This window comes from Erythrolamprus reginae, chromosome Z (assembly GCF_031021105.1).
Source record: "Erythrolamprus reginae isolate rEryReg1 chromosome Z, rEryReg1.hap1, whole genome shotgun sequence".
In the NCBI taxonomy this organism is placed as follows: domain Eukaryota; kingdom Metazoa; phylum Chordata; class Lepidosauria; order Squamata; family Dipsadidae; genus Erythrolamprus; species Erythrolamprus reginae.
This window is the reverse complement of record NC_091963.1, coordinates 101,072,964-101,095,764: the sequence shown is the minus strand read 5'-3', so window position 1 is coordinate 101,095,764 and position 22,801 is coordinate 101,072,964. Positions and strand designations below refer to the sequence as shown.

Genomic DNA, 22,801 nt, shown 5'->3' with positions numbered 1-22,801 from the left:
AACAGCCCATCTCACAGATATTGTAACACATTTGGATAAACATTTCTGATGCAAATTAATTTAATTTTAATTAATTTGACTCTTATGCTGCCCAGTCCCAAGGGGACTCAATTTATACTACATACAAAACAAATATGAGATAAATTATAATTAGTATAAAAACAGGCAGCTTAGATGTTAGAAATTATATAATAAAAACAATTGACAGTCCGATTTATTTAAATTTAAAATGCATGGGGGAATGGACAACCCAGTATCTGAATTTTATTCATACTCAAATTGGCTGAAAATGAAGATATACAAAGTGTCTTTTTCTGGAATTCCTTCCAGCTGTTCTTTCTTAGGAGTGAAAGGTTTTCCTCTAGAGCAGCAGGTAACTGGCCTCGTTATTACTTTGAAAATTGTTAGGGGACAACCTTAGTTCTCCGTGGAATCAGAGATAATTAAAATTTACTCCGGGGTGTATTTTCTGCCTGTTAAGATACATTTAAAAAGGTTCAGAGGCCAAACAGAAATTAACTGGCAAACATGTTAGTTTTTAAATTATGGATTCCCGCCCAATGTAATATATATAGGGGGACCTGAATTCAGATTTTACCATATTATCAGGTCCCCCTATTTCGAAAACATTACGACGGGGGCTTTATAAATTAAGGTTGTCCGTCCACAGTCTTCTATATATACCCTTCTGTGAGTACAGATCGATCGATCTCAGCGGGAAGGGCGAATTAATTCTACACGATTGCACCATCCCTGCAGATTTGTATATATATATATTAAAAAATCAGCTCCGAATATGATAATTGTTTGCCAACACTCGGGGTCATTTTGCTCCCTGTGAAGTAAGAAGCGCGTGTGTTGGGCTGGCTTGGAGAGAAGGGCCGCTGGCTGGTCGCGAGGGAAGAGCGAGGCACGGCAGATGAACCTGGGAAGCTGCTGAGGGCGGCCGGGGAGGTGCGAAGGGAATTGACCCAACGTTCTGGAATGCAGCTGCTAATGTACAGTAAGGAACAGGGCTCCCGACACAAAAGCTCCAGGCGGATCTGATAAAAGATGACAAGGCTTCTGAAAAATGTTCAAACTTGTTCCCCTTCCCCTCCTCTCCTTTCTTTGGGCCACGATGGAGGAGGAAAGCGTTAATGCGCTCTTAACATTAAAGCCGATTAAGAGAGCCAACACTCAGAGACGGAAAATAATGAAACGCTTATAAAACGCGCCCTGTTATTTCTAAATCGACTATTGAGATTATTATTAAAACAAAGAGTTGGGAGTCCTAGGTAGCCTGGTGGGATTTAGATTTCTCAGACTAAGGAATTATCTTCTAGACATATAAAGGGAGGTGGTCTTCTCCATTTCAGCATTAACATGAATTATTTAGGAAAAACAGACAAGATCAGCAGTTAAAATCACAAGCAAATGAACTGATAAACGATAAATTGCTGTTATTTAACATGATATTTTTGCAGTAGTGTATTGCTTTATTTTTTACTTTTATTTACAAAAGCTTTCCAAGTGCTGAGATAACCCAAACCAATAATATTCATGCATTCATTTGCAATCTAATATATAGGGTGGGGTGGGTGGGTAGAAAAACATAAAAAAAAATCTCTTTAGTCAAACCAGGACTATTACTGTTGATACTACCTTTGACTAGTGTTAATTATGCAATTTGCTTGTTTTTCTGTTTAGTGTGCTGTATGAACAGTAATTATTTGTAGAATATGATTTACAGCTTAATGTAAAGAGCATTGGACTTGTTTAACCTATTATGGCTACAGAAATTGGCTTTGGGTTATACAGAATCTATTTTCACTTAGTTCAAGTGTTGAATTGATAAACCTGAATTCACTGGAAGAGTTAAAGGATATAACAAATATATGATTAATCATGAATAATCATAGTTTTAGTTGCCCTACCTAATTATCTGAGTTCCTACAACCAATTGAACCAACAAAGTTTTGCACAAATCACTAAAAAACAGCTGGACAATTTATAATTCAGTCTATCATGAACCCTCTATCTTTTCATGAGGCATACTACGCACATGCTGCTAACTGATTGCAACTCAAGCTTTGATTAGAAAGAAAATAATGAAGCTTAAGCTATTGCAACTCATTCATATCAAAGTAACCACAAGATAAGATAACACGTTGTAAGAAATGAAAATAAGAAAAAATCTGATTCTGAAGAAAAGAAGCATTAAATTCAAGGACACACATCCCACAATATAATAAATTAAAGAGATTGGGGAACAGCTGTATTTTCCTTCCCTTCAGACTCCCTGGACATTAAGGGTCTCTTTTACAAAATGAAGTCAGGCAAGGAAGATTACTGGAGGAGGGAGGAACAACTCATACTTGGGAGTCTAATGTTTTCTGTAGAGATTAATATTTTCCTCTGGTAACATCCTTGCTGGAGACTGCATGGTTCACACCCACCTCCAATACACTTGACCCTTTGGCAACGAGAGGAGAGAGAAGGGATAAGAATTTTTACTTTCTATAATTTCCTTTACTTGGGGTCCAAGGCCAAGGTTATAGACTGGTGTATGTTATATGCTTCTCATTAATTACATGGTGGAGATTTCACTTTTACTTTTAATAATGATGATGGCGGAGTTCACCTACTGTTGTAAACCATAATTGTTTGGTTTCGGTTTAGTATGATGTTTGAAGCCAACCATTGATATATGGTTTATTTTGTACAGTGATACCAGCCAGTTTTGACTTGTCTAACCACAATAATGCAATGTATGGATTTAATATGGTTTTATGATTTGAGGCTGCCCGTATCAAGTGAAATAATTGAGTGTGAGTACACTAGAATTAACCTATAAAGCAATCCCTTTATTGTTGTGCAGCGTGGGCACACAAATAAAAATAATATGCCCAGAATTACCCAGATCATATGGTTTATTTGCTTTTTAAAATTACTCTACATTTTAAAACAAGCTTGAACTATTCAAATCTCAAGGGTGACTGGCATGTCATTTTGTAAGTGCAGGTTGGAATCTTCCATTTCACAGTGTATTCTCATGAGTATTCCTTGGTGTCAGATCTTTATTCATCCAAGAGATTCCTGATTCTGAATAATCTGAATAAAGAACTGGGGTTCTTTCATCCCAAACTAGTTATTGGAGTCCATGTATTGTATTACTCCTGAGCAAAGTAATGTCAATGGATTCACATATTTTATTAATTTCAAATATACTTTGATTGGTTTTAGCTTAGTAAGTTGTGTAAAGAAGTAGATGGCATTTGCTTAATATTTGTGTGTACTTACTGTATTTATAGGCTAGATGCTATAATAATAGAGTTGAAAAGAACTTTGGAGATCTTGTACAATCCTGTGCTTATCCAGGAAACCCTATAACATTTCAGACAAATGCTTGTCCATTCTCTTCTTAAAAATTTCCAATCTTGGAGCACCCACAACTTCTGGAGGCAAATGGTTGCACTAATTAATTGTTTTAACTGTCAGGAAATTTCTCCTTGGTTCTAGGCTGCTTCTCTCTTTGATTACTTTCCATCCATTGTTTATTGTTCTGCCTTCAGGTGCTTTGGTGAATACGTTGACTCCCACATCCTCCTTCTTTAAGGAAGCCCCTTAGATATTGAAACACTCCTATTGTGTCACCCCTGCCCTTCTTTTTATTAAACTACACATACTCAATTGCCCCTAATCATCTTTGTTGTTCTCTGCATTATTTCTAAAGCAGGGGTGTCAAATTTGTTGTCATCGGAGCATCATCACATGACATATCACGATTTTCCCACCCTTCACTAAACCGGGCATGGGTGTGACTAACATGCGTGCCATGAGTTTGACAGCCCTGTTCTAGAGTCTCAATGACTATTTTATACTTAAATGATTTATTTAAATGATTGTCAACTAGGACTACAAGATCCCTCGTGCGTTTACTGCTATTGAGCTAGATACCATCTATTTGATACCTGTGCATTTGGTTTTTCTTGTTTATATATAAAACCATCATTAACACCATTTCTGGATTTAGAGGTTACTGTAGCCTTTGAATGATCAAACAAGAATGTTCCAACTTCATGTCATGTCAGCCAGTCATTTGGATAGGGTGGGGAGGACACTTGGTGACCTAACTTGTCATCTCTCTTTGGCAGGAGACTTGTAGCAAAACTGGTGCCAACAACTTAGTTGGCGCTGCCTGGGTGCTAAAAATAAGTCATTTCTTGCCCTCATGTCAGATTCCCTCTAAAGTTAATAACAACAAAGCAAGCAGCCTGCTAAAGAAGAATTATTTCAGGCTAATCACCTCCCTGGGGCAGAGAGCTTGTCAGAGTTCAGGCAAGCAAACAAACAGGTGATGCTGTTCCCAAAGCAAAGACAGAGAGGATTGGCCACAGCTCTTCTCACACAGAAAATAATCTTACATGCTCATAGAAGATTTCAGTCCTGACTTGCCAACAGGCCGGATGTCCTCTCCTGAGCATTTTCAAAATTTGAAGCATAATTATGGTAGAAAATATCCACTGGAAATATCTATGGAGATTCTCAGTTATCCAGTCATGGTTATCCCAAAGGTGCTTTTTTCCAAGAGGCAACTGGACTTTCTTAGTTTTTTCCTTGAAAACATTTCACTTCTTATACAAGAAGCTTCTTCGACTCAGAACATTTGATTTGATCATCCAGGATCATACTTTCCCGGTAATATTGCATTAAAAATCTAAAACCCAATGAAGATAGTTCTTCTCACACAGAAAATAATCTTACATGCTCATAGAAGATTCAGTCCTCTCCTGAGCATTTTCAAAATTTGAAGCATAATTATGGTAGAAAATATCCTCTGGAAATATCTATGGAGATTCTCAGTTATCCAGGTCATGGTTGTCCCATGACTTTCTGGTTGTTCTTTGAAGACATTTCATTTCTCATCCAAGAAGCTTCTTCGACTCAGAACATTTGATTTGATCATCCAGGATCATACTTCCCCAGTAATGTTGCATTAAAAATCTAAAACCCAAAGAAGATGGTTACATAGAACAAGCCTAGTGATGTTTGTTAGGTTCGGTTAAGACTAGTTTAACTAATTTTCAATTCTAGGCCAAAGTATCAATTCACTTTCAGAAGTGCTGGATTTTAAGAATTTTATTTTAAGAAGTGCCTATCTATGTTAATTGATTTTTACGCAAAAGGTATTTGTATAGGACAGAATTTTTTTTTAAAGTGAAAATGGCTATCACAATCAAAGCTATAGCAATTTTTATGTGTGTTATAGAGCTACAATTGTACCATCTAAGGCCCCGTCTTCATTTTTTTTTGCCACAACTTGCAGACAATCCTGCCCATCACATACTCCATTGGAAGAAAGGAAGAAAGTTTGAGGGGATGCCATCTCTAGCCACATTTTTGCAGTGAACGCATGAATTTACCAGCATTACTGAAATTATCTTCAAGGGAATGCAATTTATAACAGAAAAATGGGTCCATACACATATGTTCTCCCTTGCACATACATATATCTCCCAAATAAGAAGTCAATTCCTTTTATACTGGTGAATGCCCTAAAAAAGCATTTAGGGGCAATGTGTAGCATTTTAGGATTTATTTTCAATATGATTGGAGGAGTTGGGAAAGATGATTATTGATGGCGAAACCCAGATTAATCTTACTCAGAAACAAATTATATTGGGATGATGGAGCTTGTTCCCACAAATTTCCATAGATGGTCTGGGGTACATTTTGAGTGTACAGTTATGGGTGATTTTGGGTTGCTTACATGGTGGGCTGATTCCATTGTGGAGGTCTATAGTAGGGAACTCCCATTATAGAGACAAGAGGATTTAAGCATCTTCTAATAAGGTAGCCAAGGAAACCGCCCACTAGGGTTAAGGATGCCATCAACCCCTGTGGTTGCCCTTTAGATAAGGAGCACTCTCAGCTGGAAGAAAAGAAAGGATCACAAGGAAAAGAAGATTTGGAAAGTCCTTAAGACATCTGAGGCTGTTGGACACTGATCTTGTTCTGTCCTGCTTGCTTTTATAATAAAGTTCCTATAATGGCATTTGTTGACACTCCCCTGCATTCATGTGGGAATACTAGAGAAATTCTCAACTTTTCTATTTCTTCAGTAATGTTCAGGTTCCATGCAAGCTCCTTGGTCTTATTTCTGGAGCAGCACAGCTACATTATTTTAATTGTTATGGACTTCCCCTTGATCTCTCCTCATATGGAGTTTCTCCCAGTTTTTAGTTACTTTTTTTAATGCAGATTACTGATGGATATTTAATTAAATCAATGCACACAAAAATATTATTCTGATTGTGCAAGTGTAATCTGATTCCATTTGCACTCTGATTAAATGAAAGTCTACATAAGTACCCAGCGCCAAGCAACAAGTAAAATGATAGAAACAAAATTTCCATTCATTCCATCTGAGCCACCTGAGAGATTCTAGAACAGAACTGGGCAAAGTGAGACCCGGGTGCCAGATGTGGCCCGCCTGCTGTTTGTGACTGGCCCGCGGAGGTTGGAAGGAAGGAAGGAAGGAGAAATGGAGGGAGGGAGGGAGGAGAAAGGAGAAATGGAGGGAGGAAGGAGAAATGGAGGGAGGGAGGAGAAATAAATGAATGAATGAATGAATGAATGAATGAAGGTAGGAAGGAAGGAAGGAAGGAAGGAAGGAAGGAAGGAAGGACAAATGAAGGGAGGAAAGAAGGAAGGAAGGAAGGAAGGAAGGGGTGGGCAATTAATTTATAATTATAATATAATTATAATATATAATTATATACATATAAAATATAATTAATATATAATTTATAATTATAATATAATTAGCTCAGTTCTACCCCATTATATAGAGTATTGGGTACAACTGAGTTAATTATATTAATCCAGCCCTCTAAAACCATCCCAATTTCTCCTGTGGCCCCATGGCAAAATTAATTGCCCACCCGTGTTCTAGAAGATAGTCGTCAAATATTATGTAATGTTTCAATGGCAAAATCGAGAAGGGTGGCATAGAAATCTAACAAACAACAAACTAACTAACTAACAAGTAAGTAAGTGTGTGAATCTATTAGATTCTAGAAAAGAGAGAAAAAAGCACCCTAGAAATTTTAAGTCAAAGTTTTAAGATTATACAAATAACATCTGTGTATGTGTGTGTGTGTGTGTGTGTGTGTGTGTGTATTTTCAAACATGGGGGTTCAAATTTTGATATTTTGCACACTTTGCAAGTTTAGTGTCTTCCATTTTACAAGTTTTAACTTGGTTTATTAGTGAAGACTGCTACATACTCTGTATTGTTACGGTTGTTTTACTTATATAAGCCATTTGTATATTTAGACAGGCACTTGATGTTAATACTTTAGGGCTAGTTGCCAATGTTGACTCCCCTCTTGACTGAAAATGTGGTTGCATGAGATTGTGATATGAAAGCTCAAGGTAAACATATCAATTGGAGGAATTAAGTTAAAAGAGGGAATGGAAGCAGGATAGCAGCCTGATGTGATCTAGGCTCATTTGAAAGCCAAAGGAAAAAAGCTGCACATGAATGAAGTTGGGAAGTTGCTGTAATTAATTTATTTAATTTTTCAGCTCCAAAATGAATAATATAGGCATTATCCATATTACAAACTGTTCTGTCTGGGTTCCCCCAGATGCCAACACCAACTAAAAAGAGTATCCAGACACGCTGATAAAAAGCAAAGTCATTTTATATCTTTGAAAACAAACACAGATAACAAAAACTGTTCTTACAAACTGGAATGCTATGAAGCTTCACAGAAGAGTCACGACGGCCAGACAATACAACAGGCTTCTTGCTGGCACACACACCACTGTAGATAATAAAACCCACGCCTCCCCCAAGTTTTCAGCCTTCGAGGCCACAAGCCAGAATCAGAGACGCCAAGGATCGAAGCAAGGTCACAGGACTCCCAAAAGATAACTGTCCACAATACAGGAAGGGCGGGCCTGCTTTTTCAACCTTTCTGAGGAGAACCACACCCAAACCCAGCTGTTGCCTATTAGGGATGGAAATACCTGGCTAATTGTCCCCTTCGTTGTACTGCCCTTCTCTGCCTCATATCTATGATGGCTTGTGCGTTCTCATCTAATGATTCCAGGCTACTCACTGGGGAGAGCTCCCCCCCGGAGGTCTCAGGCTGTTCCCCCTCCTCCTCATCCTGACATTCCTCTTCCCCATCTGCCTGGTCCTCCTCCTCCTCCTGTTCCTCGTCCTCCCCCTCTGAGCATGGAGCCGGCAGAGTTCCAGCCGTTCCCTGAGGAGCCTCAGACTGAATCACAACACAAACAAACATGCAGACAGTTTTTTCCCTTGTGCCATCACTCTGCTGAACACCTAATTTCCACAGTACTGTCTTATGCTACTTATATTTATCCATTTAGTATGGTTATATTACTATTATCTTTCCCATCTTTTTCTTGTTGGTATTATTATTATGGTTATTATTACTCTGAGAATTTATGTACTGCAGACAAATACCTTTTGTGTCCAGCTGTGTTCTGTTCTGGCTAGGTTACGTCAGCATAACATGATGATCAAATGATGATGATACAAAATTATGTTGTAATTTCATTGCTTTGAGGTAAGGGATATGTGTGAATCAAATCATTTTGCCTACATTGTAATCCGTGGGCTTGTAATTTGTTTGTCAAAAAAATAGCTAATTGTTTTATTTCAATCCCATCAATGATTCCACTCCCATATTATACTAAGAGTTTTTGCTCTGTACTATATGTGAACCTACTGTGCCTTGATAAAACTGATATGTTAGCCATGATCAGCTATATCATTAATATTATCAACAAGGTTTGTTTGGCCTATTTCTCACTTATTTTTCAGACACCCATAATATTACTAACCATACTATCCCAATTATCCTATCCAGGCTCCAGATCCTGAGCCATCTGTTTTCTATTTTGTGTGTGTGTGGTATGTTTTTTCAATTCTTAGCAAGTATTTGCTAGGAGTTGAAGAAAGATCTTTGTGTATTGAAATGAAATGCCTGTGCGTGCGTGTTTACTGAAAATCAGGGATATGTTAATATGTTAATCATTATCTAGAACTGAACCTTTATAGCAATTAAAGAAAATTGAGCTACTTGCCTAATCTGTTGTCATACTGAACTTTGTGCATTCAGTACAAAACCTTAAAGTGTTACTGTGCTCCTCAACAAATAATGTTGTCTATCATTTGTCCTTTTTGTTGCTATTCAAATAATGTGACTTAATCAACTGAAAAAAGAATCCAGGCATCTATTTGAAAACTTATCTTGGTCGGTAAGCCACTGCCACCCAGTCACATGACCTTTAAGCCACCCCAGTCACATGATTATCAAGCTACCCCCACTTGGTCACATGGCTGACAAGCCACTCCTACCCGGTCACATGACAATCAAGCTACACCCACAAAATAAGCCACGCCCACAATATGGCAGTAAAATTTTTGGCAGCCCATCACTGATTTACACCATGCCATCTGATGGTTTGTTGGTTGCAGTTAACAAAAATTATACTGATAAAACATTTAATCTGAAAATGTGCTACCAAATTCCTTTTGACCTATGGCTTCCACAGATTAATACAGCTTTCCTACCATAGTATGAATTTATTTATTTCTCACCTTTATTGTTTTGTTTAATAACTCAAATGAAAAACAAACACAATGATTCTTCTTCCTCCTATTTTCCCCACAATTACAATCCCGTGACGTGAATTTGGCTGGGAGCGAGTGACTGACCCAAAGCCTGATGCAGCTGGTCCTTACACCTAAGGCAAGATTAGTCTACAGTGTTCCCTCGATTTTCGCAGGTTCAAACTTTGCGAAAAGTCTATACCACGGTTTTTCAAAAATATTAATTAAAAAAATACTTCACGGGGTTTTTCCCTATACTACGGTTTTTCCCACCCGATGATGTCATATGTCATCGCCAAACTTTCGTCTGCCTTTAATAATTTTTTAAAAAATAAACTTTAATAAATAAACATGGTGAGTAATAATCTGAATGGTTGCTAAGGGAATGGGAAATTGCAATTTGGGGCTTTAAAGGGTTAAGGGAAGGCTTGTGATACTGTTCATAGCCAAAAATAGTGTATTTACTTCCGCATCTCTACTTCACGGAAATTCGACTTTCGCGGGCGGTCTTGGAACGCATCCCCCGCGGAAATCGAGGGAACACTGTACTAGTTTCTATCTTGTTGCCTCAACCACTACACCAAACTAGCTCTCATAAATTCCTGGGATTCTTTAATGTGGCATGTTTCTGTCCAAGTTCTTGGTTTTTCTGTTTCTTTGCTGGAAACCTTGCGGATTATGGAGGAGGGGGGGGGTGTTGAGTGCTTTTTCCTGTTTGTAGCTGCATATATGTACTTACCTCCAAAGGAAGCAAGGAGCAAAAGCAATTTGGAACCAGCAATACAAGTGAGTAGAGTGGATAATTTATCATGACTGCATCCCTCCTTTCTTTCCAGAAGCTGCAGGAAGCAGTTTTTCTAGCCCCCCCCCCCATTAATATTGTGAAACATGCTGAGAACTAATGATTCAGGCAAGAAGCTGTGGAGCTAAGCCATTAATTCTACATTACTGATTCTGGTCAAAGGACAATAAACTTATGATGTTGTATTGGTTCTCAGGTGATCGTACTGGCATGTAAAACATGAAAATGAAATGGAACAATTCATTTTATATTTATGTAGCAAAGGGGGAATGACTTGCTGTAATGGGCTGTGGAAGTAATGTTAGGAGAAAGGAGGAAAAGGAGCTACAGGCTCGGCAGTGGTCAGACAAGAAATATGTCAGCCCACATAAGAAAGGGGGGCAGAAAAATAATCTCAGAAGGGACTCTTTCTAGTTCTCTGGAATTAAGGAAAGGAAGGACAGAAGGGCTTTCAGATTTGCACAGTTCTCTTACTGCAACCTTACAATAAAGGTAAGTATTTACTATTTTGGTTACTTGTCTGGGTACCTGCTCATCCCAAATTAGTACTGAGAATACTCTGGATAGCCAAAAACAAAAACAAAATCCACTCTCCCAATAAAATATATTTCTCGGTAGAAGTGTAAGATAGGAATAATCAATATGTTTTTAATCGGCACTATGTAACAAATCTTTGGATTTATGGTTTGCTAATAATTGATTTTAATTTTGGATAGTCTCTGAATAGGAACAAAAAATAATAGAAAGGTGCCACTTGAAGATTGGCTGAAAGGTAAAGTGTTATTTTCTGTTTTTTTATTTCTTTAACTATTTTGTTCTGTTGTTCTATGTTTGAATTTAAGATAATGGGTTTAGAGGCCCTGCTCACCACATCATCCATTTGTTATGCAGTTGTTTCCTAATGCTTTTGGAATTTGGATAACAGCTCTGTGTTAACTAGAGAGGACACAAATTGCAATTCATTATAAATCATCTGGTTAGGAAAGATTAAATCAGAAAACAATGTTAATGAAATTAAACTCATTGGTCACAAAGGCTTCTTTGCGAGGTAATAAAATTTGTCTGCAGGTAATAAACTTCAGAAACTCAGATTCAGCACTTTTTCTTGGATAGCTCCCTTTGCAAAAAAACAAAACAAAACAAAACCCTGACCAGCTCAAGTTATAAACATTCATCCTTTTTAAACAACTAACAAAAGGATTTTTCAAATATTTAAATACAATATTCGTTATGCTCTATAGCAGTGATGGCGAATCTTTTTTTTCCTTGGGTGCTGAAAGAGCGTGCATGCACGAGTGCCCACACTCATAATTCATTGCCTGGGGAGGGTGAAAACAGCTCCCCCGCCCGAGGCCCTCTGGAGGCCAGAAATGGCCTGTTTCCCAACTTCTGGTAGGCCCAGTAGGCTTGTGTTTCACCCTTCCCAGGTTCCAAAGGCTTCCCTGGAGCCAGGGGAGGGTAAAAATGACACACACCCCCACTGGAGGTTCTCTGGGAGACAAAAACGTCCCTCCAGAGCCTTTGTGAGAGCGAAAAATTAGTTGGCCAGCACACACATGCACATTGGAACTAAGCTAGGGCAATGGTTCATGTACCAGCAGATATGGCTCCGCATGCCACCTGTCGCACTCGCGCCATAGATTCGCCATCATTGCTCTATGGAATACCCAAATACAGGAGGTTTGTTATTATGAACCTCTAGCCATGTAATTAGGAAAGCAGCACTTACTAGGCTTATGCCATCAACATACCCTGGGGCCTTTAAAGATTAGTAAAAATGTACAATGCAGGTAGTCCTCAACTTACAGCAGTTCATTTAGTGACACTTTGAAACAAAACAACATTTAAAAAGTGACATTTTTTACACTTACATTACTTGCAGCCTTCCCATATTCATGTGATCAAAATTCACATACTTGCAACTGATTATTATTTATGACAAAGGCAGTGTCCCCTTCTGACAAGCAAAGTCAATGAAGCCAGATTAACTTAACAAACATGTTACTAACTTAACAACTGCAGTGATTCACTTAACAACTGCAGCAAGAAAGCACTGGAAGTTTTTAATAAGATATTGGATAATCATTTGTCTGAAGTGGTGTATGGTTTCCTGCCTAAGTAGTGGGTTGGACTAGAAGACCTCCAAGGTCCCTCCCTACTCTGTTATTTTTATGATAAGAATGGTCATTAAATTGTTTTGCTTACCAATAGAAATTTTGGGCTCAATTGTGGTCGTATTTCCATAGGTATAAAGGATACTTTATAGCTGATATTCTGGCAGCAAAAAAGGAGGTGAAGGATGTATACTACAAGGCCCCCTGTGTATTCTAGAGGATTGTTGGCGGTGGTGGGGGAGAATCCTGGCTTCACAAACAGATTTTTGAAAGTACCACCCATACTTCCTAAACTTTGCCATCATATCCTATGTAATGAATGTGCAATTCTAATATTTTCTGCCTATATCTGTACAAATAAACAAATTTAAGCAAGTTTGCCCCTAAAGATCAGCAGATTAAATATGTTGATTTTTTAGTAAGGTTAAAAAAATAATTTAATGGTGATAATATTATCCATTGAGAACCAATGAGACATTGTGATTAATTATGGTGTTGGTAAATGTCTCCCTTTTGGGAATTCACTCAGTCTCAGCTCAACCCGTTTTGCAGAATCCTCGTGATAGGAATAAAATGAAAGGAAATTTTTTAGAAAAGACAATTTTTTTTCCTGGATAGGAGGCAGAATATAAATTTAACAAATAAAATTACATTCATTAATGGGGCAAACCATAAATCAAAGAAGAGATAACAGTTATCTCATTCAAAAGTAACATATAATAATTCTTCAGAAATGGTGCCTCCAGGTTTTAAGATAAATATTTTGAAAAATGGAATTTAAGATGGGGGGAGGGGGAAAGAGAAAACTTTGAACTTTATGTAATAGTTTTGATAATTTATTTATATAATTTTTGATATAATTTATTTAATTATTATTTTTTGGCATGAACCACTTAAATAGAATTAATGCTTATCTGACTGTGAAATTCAGCAGGCAGAGCATTGGCATTATACCAGCCAAATTGGGATATTTCCAATTCCCAAAACATTTAGCTGTGGGTTGGATAATGCTATTATAAATAAGTGATGTAAAATTAAATGGCAACTTTTGCACAGAATCTGTTTCAAACATATTAATAGAAGCACACCTAGGAAGTTTACGTAGGGTAATTTTCTGGCCATTTTCTGTTAAAATATCTTGGTTTCCTGCCTGGATTTATTCAAATGAAAAAGGTATTGAATATTCAACAAGACAAACAAAATAATACAGGAAGTTAGAATTTTGCATAATGTCATGGATATTATATTAATATTCTAAATATTTTTTCTGGCTCTACTATGGTATCTATCATTGCATCTTTAATTTTATTTTCCAAATTAATTTTATTTAATTTATTTAATTTTGTGTTGCTTGTTTCCAATCGACTAGATGAGTTCCTATTTCTCCTTTCCTGCCTTTCTTAATTTTATTCATTTTAAAGAATTGTCAGGAAAAAACAATTTCAACAGAATAAATTATTAATTAATTAATCAGTTAACTATCTGCATTATCTCTCATGGGTTATGTTTGCAAAGATAATCAATGTAATCCATAAGCTGTTGAATTTCAGTGTGGTTTAATACAACCAAGGTAAGGAATGATAGGAACTACTTTCAACAGCATATTGAAAACCATATATTGCCTACTTCTTTATTGCAGAAAAAATATTGCTCATTTAAAAAAATAAAGCTTAAAAATCTACTGAGATATTTTAAACAACAAGTTATCAGTATGTAAATTACCGATTCTATTTATTTATTTATTTATTTATTTTTTATTTATTTATTTATTAGATTTGTATGCCACCCCTCTCCGTAGACTCGGGGTGGCTAACAACAATAGTAAAACAACATATAACAAATCTAATATTTAAAATAATTTAAAAGACCCCATCCTATGCTAGAATGTTCTTATATTATGTAAAATTAAGTCTAACAAATCTTTAGAAATAGTTGAAGAAGGAAACATTTGATTAACATAGTTATGCTACAGATAAACCAATAATTTCTGAGCTTATATAGAAGATGTAGTAATCGATGTATCTTTCAAGGACAGAACTTAAGATGCACCTTTTTCCTCCCTAAAAGAAGCTGATAATTTGGGTGCATCTTATACTCTGAATGCAGCTTTCCCCTTCAGCCCTAACTATCTGCTAACGATCTTCCCAGCTTTTACCTTGCTGGTTCTTTCATTGTTTCTCTCTGCAAAGAATATTTTCCAAGCCCTAAGTCTTTGCAAGGTTTTTTTCATTGCTCTAACTTGCATAGTTTCTTTCCAGCCCTAACCAGGTGCTAACAATGTTCCCAGCTCTTACCAGCTTGCAAGCTCTTTCATTGTTACTCTCTGCAAAGAATGTTTTCCAAACCCTAAGTCTTTGCAGGGTTTTTTTTCCATTGCTCTACTTGCTCAAATGTTTCTTTCCAGATGCTAATGATGTTATAGCTTGCAAGCTCTTTCATTGTTACTCTCTCTGAATAAAGTTTTTTTTAAAAAAAACCATAACCAGGGGATAAAATAATGTGCTGGCTAAGGATGCTAGCCAGATGAATGCCTGGTAAACAGATTATTTTCCCTATTTTCCTCCCCCAAAACTAAGGTGCGTCTTATACTCCGACAAATACTGTAAATTATTATGCAAGCGCCACTTTGGACAAACATAAGTTGGTGGAAATTGACATGTTGGAGGTCCAGTACATTTTCAGCTATTGACTGTATCTATTCTCTCCATGCAGGTCCCTTGCACTAGGCCAGCAATACACATCCCTGGGCTCCCAGCCAATTCTCTGTGGTTCAATTCCTGGCTTAGTGCCAAAGCAGCTTCGCTTCTGCCGAAACTACATTGAAATCATGCCTAGTGTGGCTGAAGGTGTGAAGTTGGGAATTCAAGAGTGCCAACATCAGTTCCGGGGGAGACGTTGGAATTGCACCACCATTGATGACAGCTTGGCTATTTTTGGGCCTGTCCTAGATAAAGGTATAACACATGGTATTCTGGGGATGGGGGAAGAGGTTAAGGGGGAATGGACATTAGGCAATATGTTTTACATTCTGGAATGTTAGTTTTTGTATTCTCTAAGTACATTAGGAATGTTGTGGACTGGGAAAGGCTCTGACATTTGGAGAATCAATTTCATCAGAACAAAAAATGGCTAGATGAGTATAACAACCCAATATTCACATATTGTGATAAGCCATAGTTGACTTCCTTAATTAATTCTGCATGCTAAATCAAAATATTGGCTTGTAAACCACAAATGGGCTAACATTGTTATGACATAGTGTAATTTATGAACTCATTCTTTTGAAATAGTTGCATATGTTGATTTATTGATTTGATTTATTGGATTTATATGCCGCCCCTCTCCGAAAACTCGCGGTTAGGCTATATTAAAATCTTAATATGAATTCTATAAACTGAATTCTAATGCTTCTTGTGAATCCAGTTCCATACTGAGGCGAATTATAGTAGTCCTGAACAAATTAAAGGAAACATAAGGGAAGCAATTATTAAGAAGATGGTAAGATATCCCCAAATATATTTTCATAGGGAGAGATAGAAACCTATTATTCAGTTATTGAGTAAACCAGAACCAAAATCTCTCAAAGTAAGTACAAGTCATAAATCCAAGGTTTCTTTTGTTTCTTTGTTTCCTTCAAATGTTTATCTATATTTCCCAACTGGGAAGTAAGAGATATCTTAAAATAAAATTGTCCTACTTGTAAGAATGTTGATGAGAATGTTATTTCACTTAAATTATATACCAGCAGTCCAGATAAAATGATTGGAACTGCATGGCCCAAATAATGACGCATTATTTTTGCTAAATTTTCTGAGTTAACTAAATATATTTTCTTCAGTCAACTGAGAAAATTACTGAAAAGGGTGTTTAAAAAATGTGAGATTTTCACACAGAAACTGATCACCATCTAGAACACTATAATGCACTATATATAAAGCAATGGAAAAAATAGCAGCAATTTTTATAGACATGGCAATAATGTGTGTGTGTGTGTGTGTGTGTGTGTGTGTGTGTGTGTGTAAAAGAACAGAAGAAAAAGAATTGGGAAAATGTAAATCATAGAGCTCTGATGATAGAAACAGGTAAATTCACTTAATTAAGCAAAAGTTTATAATTAAACAAATGTTTATGACAACTAAATATTTTGGCTTTATCAATGGTGAATTTAAAAAAAACATTTTGAATGAGCACACATTATACTTTATGATGTTATTTGCATAATTCTTAGATTCCTGGCTGGAATTCAAATTCCAAATATGTGATTATTATTAATTAATAAGCACAGATAAACACAGATAATAATTTCATTTCTATAATTATTATTTCATGCAGTAAGTTCCAATCAAGTGAAAAGAGAAGTGCTACAGAAATGCCATGTTTTTACATGGTAAATACATCTCATTTTACATTTTATTACATGCAAAGAGAAGGAAAAATATGTATCTATCTTTCATAGTAAAAAATAAATAATCCTGTACAAAAGTAGCAGTACTATTTTGAATAAAATCTATCTAAACTGACAATCACTAAATAAACATATCCACATTAGGGTTTTTTGGCAAAATCATGTAAGCTTTAAGTATTTACATGTTTTCAGACGCAATAGTAAATGATTTACCCAGCCCATACCTTCAAGTCAGTGTTTTGACTTCTGGTGACTGCTTAGGGAAATTTTCTGGTAAGCTTTCCCAAAAAATGGCTTACCATTTTCTCCAAGAGTGATTGACTGGTCCAACATTACCAGCTGGTTTTGTAGTCTAAGATAGATGGGACTAAAACTCCCAATCTCTTGGTTTTTAGGCCAATGTCTTAACCACTAACACCAAAACGCCTGTGAGGACCATTATTTTAAACATTAAAAAGACTTCTACAGAATAATCACAACCAGGAAGTACGTATTACGTAGAACATCATTATGTGAATGTTGCTACTTACAAGATCTGACATAGTAAATAAACTGTATTTAATATACATACTGCTACTTGTTTTGTTTTGGCTGAATGAATAAGGAGCTCCAATATAGTTACACGCTTTTCATTAAGACAAGCATCCACCTGGTTTGAAAGTCTAGCAATGCAGAAAGAATTGTTCTGTGCTTTGAATCCAGAAATAAAAGTCTGAGTAACGCAACCTCCTTAGTACACCAATAGCTGATTGGCATCTAAGAACTACCTGTTTGTATGATTTACTTTTCACTAAAAGGGTAAATTTACTTTATTTTATTTATTTATTTATTTATTAGATTTGTATGCCGCCCCTCTCTGAAGACTCGGGGCGGCTAACAACAATAAAAAAGACAATGTAAACAAATCTAATATTAAAAATAATCTAATCTAATTTTAGCATGGAGGTGCAGATTGATATTCATATGTTTCTCTGTGCAATAAAGTTCTGTTGATATAAATAACTCAATATCACAAATTCTTGAATGCACATGTGACTTTTTTCCCCTGTGTGATAATTTGTTTTGTATAGGGCAACTGGCAAATATGTGAGCCCTACACAAGATTCTCTCCTCAGAAAATGCTCAGCCTAACAAAGTAAAAAGACAGGTGAAAGGGTTGAGGTGTGGGTGGTGTGTGTGGAAGAAAAACACACTTGGGTCACATGATATGCAGGGAGGTTAAAATGTGTAACCTATTTTTACAGATAATTGTTTTAGAATTCCATAGCAAATTGAGGGAAGGAGCCTGCCCACATTTCTATGGAACAAATAAGTACAACAAAACCTGTATCTCGAGGGCCTCTGTATTTTGAGAAAAGAACAGAGACTGGTTGGCTTTGCAGGCTGCAAATGGCCTACAGCATTGTGATAACCCAGCAGTGTTTTTCAGCTGTGACACAGATGACAAATTTGCATTTAAAGAGGAGCTGGGATCTAAATGGCAGAGATTTCAAGGCAGCACAGTCGGTGGGGAGGGAGAGAAAATGAGCTTATGGGCGAGAGAAAAGAGCTAAGCTGCAATCCCCACTGTGCACCAGAGCAAGGGATATCATTCCTGGCCTCGAACTGCTTCACAGCCCCGCACCATTCACACGCCCTTTGGCCACTTAGAGCTCAGGAGGGGAGAAACAGCATTAGAGGACTCAATAGAGATTTCCGAGCCTGACTGGTGGGCTCTCAGGGGGATGGCAGGGCAGGGTGAGCACAGGCCCCGTTGCCAAGGGGTGGCCACAGAGAATGCCAGCATGGGCACCACCGCGCCTGGCGGAAACATTCCACATTATGTGGGTAATACAGTGTGACACTCCACAAACAATGGCAAATCGAGTGTCCCAGCAGGTAACAGGGTCTGGATAGGAGGCCATGACAGTGAAGCTCTGTCAAGAGTCCTTAATCCACCCAAACTCTGCTCCCCCCTTGCCCCCTTGATGCCTCTGAGAACTTCAGTTGTACACTGGGAAACCTCTCCCAGCCACCCCCGGCCCCCTCTTCCCATCTACAAGAAAATTCCAGGGTATAATTGAGAGGGGGGCAATGGGATGAGGGCTGATCCTTCTATATACACAGGCTCCAGGACAGTTTTAAATTACCCCCTGGATTCCCACTCTGAAGATAGCATCCCAGAACCAGTTACTCCGCTTCATTCCCAAACTGCAAATCCTACAGCTCTGCCTAATGAAAAGCAGAGTCGCATTCTCCCATTACTCGTTCTTTTCAGAGCAGAAGAATCATTTACTTCACTGGAGCCTCCTCGTGGCATTGCTGCATTGCTTACTGTCCTGTTCAAACCTTTTGCTGGGAACAATCATTTGAATCAACAGTTGTTTTAAAAACTAACCTCAAAGGGCCAGAAGACTCTTCAAAAACATGCCAGAGTGGACAGAATGATAGCCGGCGGCCTCTCCTTTTTCTTCTCTTCATCTTTTAAAAGTGGTGCTTACTATCCCGATTTATGGCTCTGGCTTAATGTAGTCACATCAAGTCACTTTAGTACTTCATTAAAATTAATGAAACTACAAAAATAGCCCAAAATAGAAAGCAAGGGTAGGTATGCACATCTGTGTGCAAGTATACACACCCATTTAATGCTGGGATGTAAATGATTGATCCAATTATTTCCGGAAGACTGTTTATTGTAAGCAACTATGAGTCTGTTTTGCATAGAACATATTCACTGGGTCATCTTAACACAACACCAGCCACAATTGTAGAGGTCAGACCTTTCCTGGAGAGATCAGCTAAGTAACATTCTCGTTGCCCATGAGATTGCGGGTTGTGAGTCACTCCTTGTGAAGTTGGATTTAGGGGTTCAGGTGGGCTTGTTACTCACGTGCCTGCCTCCCAGCTGCGTGTCAACAGCCCTGCCTGTGCTGCTCGAGGAGGTGGCCGGGTTGGCGGTGGAGTTCCCCGGACTCATTGTCCTGGGGGACTTCAATCTGCCGTCGCTTCCCAGATTCGCCCACGTTTCTACAACACTCCGTGGTCTGCATTGACTGCCGATCAGTTTCTGGTCACAATTCAAAGTGTTGGTTATGACCTTTAAAGCCTACATGACATTGGACCAGAGTACCTCTGGAACCACCTACTACCGCATGAATCCCAGCGGCCAATAAGGTCCCACAGAGTTGGCCTTCTCTGGGTCCCGTCGACTAAACAATGTCATTTGGCGGGCCCCAGGGGAAGAGCCTTCTCTGTGGTGGCCCTATGGAATCAACTTCCCCCAGAGATTAGAACTGCCCCCACCCTCCTTGTCTTTCGTAAATTACTCAAGACTCACTTATACCACCAGGCATGGGGGAGTTGAGACACCTTTCCCCCAGGCTTCTTTATATTTTGTTTCATGTTTGGCATGAATGTGCTGTTTGGTTTTTAAATATATGATAGGGTTTTATATGCTTGTTTTAATATTAGATTTATTTTGCTATAATATTGTTTTTATTGTTGTGAGCCACCCCGAGTCTTTGGAGAGGGGCGGCATACAAATCTAATAAATAATAATAATAATAATTCACATGTTTTGCTGCCTTGTCCCACATACTATCTTTGTGCTCTGTTCTACGGTATTAACATCTTTGCTACTTAAGAGCTTCAATTGGCCCAAGGAAAAATATTTTCATATCTGAAAGACAATACTTTAATATAATGATGGAATTAATTTAGGATTGATGGTGTTATATAGTTACAAATTGAATTACTTTAGCTTATAATTGTTCATATTCCCAGTTTTTTTGTATCGTGGAATGGTTTTGATCATTGAATTGGGTTTTTCCACTGTCTTTTTCAGCCACACGAGAATCAGCTTTTGTGCATGCCATTGCCTCTGCTGGTGTAGCATTTGCTGTCACACGCTCCTGTGCTGAAGGTACTTCCACTATTTGTGGCTGTGACTCACACCATAAGGGACCACCTGGTGAAGGATGGAAATGGGGAGGCTGCAGTGAAGATGCTGACTTTGGGGTACTTGTCTCACGAGAGTTTGCAGACGCCCGAGAAAACCGTCCAGATGCTCGCTCTGCCATGAACAGGCACAATAACGAAGCTGGAAGAACAGTGAGTGGCTCCCCTCTTTATATAGAATAGAATAGAATTTTTATTGGCCAAGTGTGATTGGACACACAAGGAATTTGTCTTGGTGCATGTGCTCTCAACGTACATAAAAGAAAAATATAAATGTGTCAAGAATCATGTGGTACAACACTTCATGATTGTCACAGGGGTCAAATAAGCAATGAAGAAACAATCAATATTAATAAAAAATCTTAGGATACAAGCAACAAGTGACAGCCATACAGTCCTAAGTGGGAGGAAAAGGATGATGAGAAAAACTAGTAGAAATAGAAGTGCAGATTTAGTAAAAAGTCTGACAGTGTTGAGGGAATTATTTGTTTAGTAGAGTGATGGCGTTCGGAAAAAAACTGTTCTTGTGTCTAGTTGTCTTGGTGTGCAGTGCACTGTAGCGACATTTTGAGGGTTTTTGAAAAAGAATGGGCAACATATCCTTTTTGCCCTGCACTCCTGTTGGAAATTTGGCTAGCGCAAGAGCCCAAATCTCACAGCCCCTCTGACCCAGACCAAAGCACTGTTGATGGCTTCATTCAATGGACAGAAACCTCTCCCTCTTCATTCCTTATCAGCTGCAGCCACTCAAGGCCTGCCATTCAGCCAGCTTCTTCCCCTTGTCACTATGGCTCATGACCCATCAAGAAATAGAAGGGGGGGGGATAAAACCTTCTGCCCTGAGGGCAACTGTATGCCCATAGTGCTTTCTAAGAAGTAGCATTATCTGGAGATGAGGAAAAACAAGGTAGATAGGTGTATATTTGATGATTCAGGAAAAGGGACTAGCCAGTCAATTACATTTTGGCTTATCCAAATTCCCGAGGCATTTGCTTAAACTATCATGATAAGAGAATGATTGCCTGCATTTCCAGGCTAGTTGTAGTGACCATAATTTACATTACCGCTTGTCAACACAAACATGCTGGCTGATGATGTTTCGAATTTTAACCCTAGAATGAAGTTTGAGAACAGTGCATTTTAAAATTATGTTCCTAAATTCATGATATCCCAATTTATTATAAAAATTTAAAATAACATAGTTCTGTTTAAGAAGAAATAATTTGGAAGAGTGCAATACCTTAACAGTCTGATTAACAGTTATTGGCCAAATTAAAGTTCCTTCCCTAGAAGAGAAGAGATGTATTTGTCTTTTTAATTGCAGGTCAAAAGGTGATAAGGACAAAATTGTTCTAATGAAAATTGCATAAAGGAAATCCTAAAAGCTTGACTCGCCTGATTTTTTTCTGTTTTTGTTTTCTTTTGCACAGACTATCTTGGATCACATGCATTTAAAATGTAAATGCCATGGCTTGTCTGGCAGCTGTGAGGTTAAAACATGCTGGTGGGCCCAGCCAGACTTCCGGGCCATTGGTGACTACTTGAAGGACAAGTATGACAGTGCTTCGGAGATGGTGGTAGAGAAGCACCGGGAATCCCGTGGTTGGGTGGAGACCCTGCGTGCCAAGTATGCCCTCTTTAAGCCACCAACAGAGCGCGACTTGGTCTATTATGAGAATTCACCTAATTTTTGTGAACCCAACCCTGAGACTGGGTCATTTGGTACAAGGGACAGGATATGCAATGTGACCTCACATGGGATTGATGGGTGTGATTTGCTCTGCTGTGGCCGTGGCCATAACACTAGGACAGAGAAAAGGAAAGAGAAATGCCACTGCATCTTCCACTGGTGCTGTTATGTCAGCTGCCAGGAATGCATTCGTGTTTATGATGTTCATACCTGCAAATAA

General features: G+C 38.0%; 1 protein-coding gene across 1 annotated transcript in view; it reads left to right on the top strand.

The window, feature by feature from the left end:
* WNT3 (Wnt family member 3) overlaps window positions 1-22,801 on the top strand; it is a 28,801-nt gene extending 6,000 nt beyond the window's left edge. The window contains exons 2-4 of the mRNA XM_070729509.1: window positions 15,263-15,504; window positions 20,779-21,044; window positions 22,322-22,801. Of these exons, the coding sequence (XP_070585610.1) occupies window positions 15,263-15,504; window positions 20,779-21,044; window positions 22,322-22,801 (988 nt within the window). The remainder of the gene's footprint in view (window positions 1-15,262; window positions 15,505-20,778; window positions 21,045-22,321) is intronic.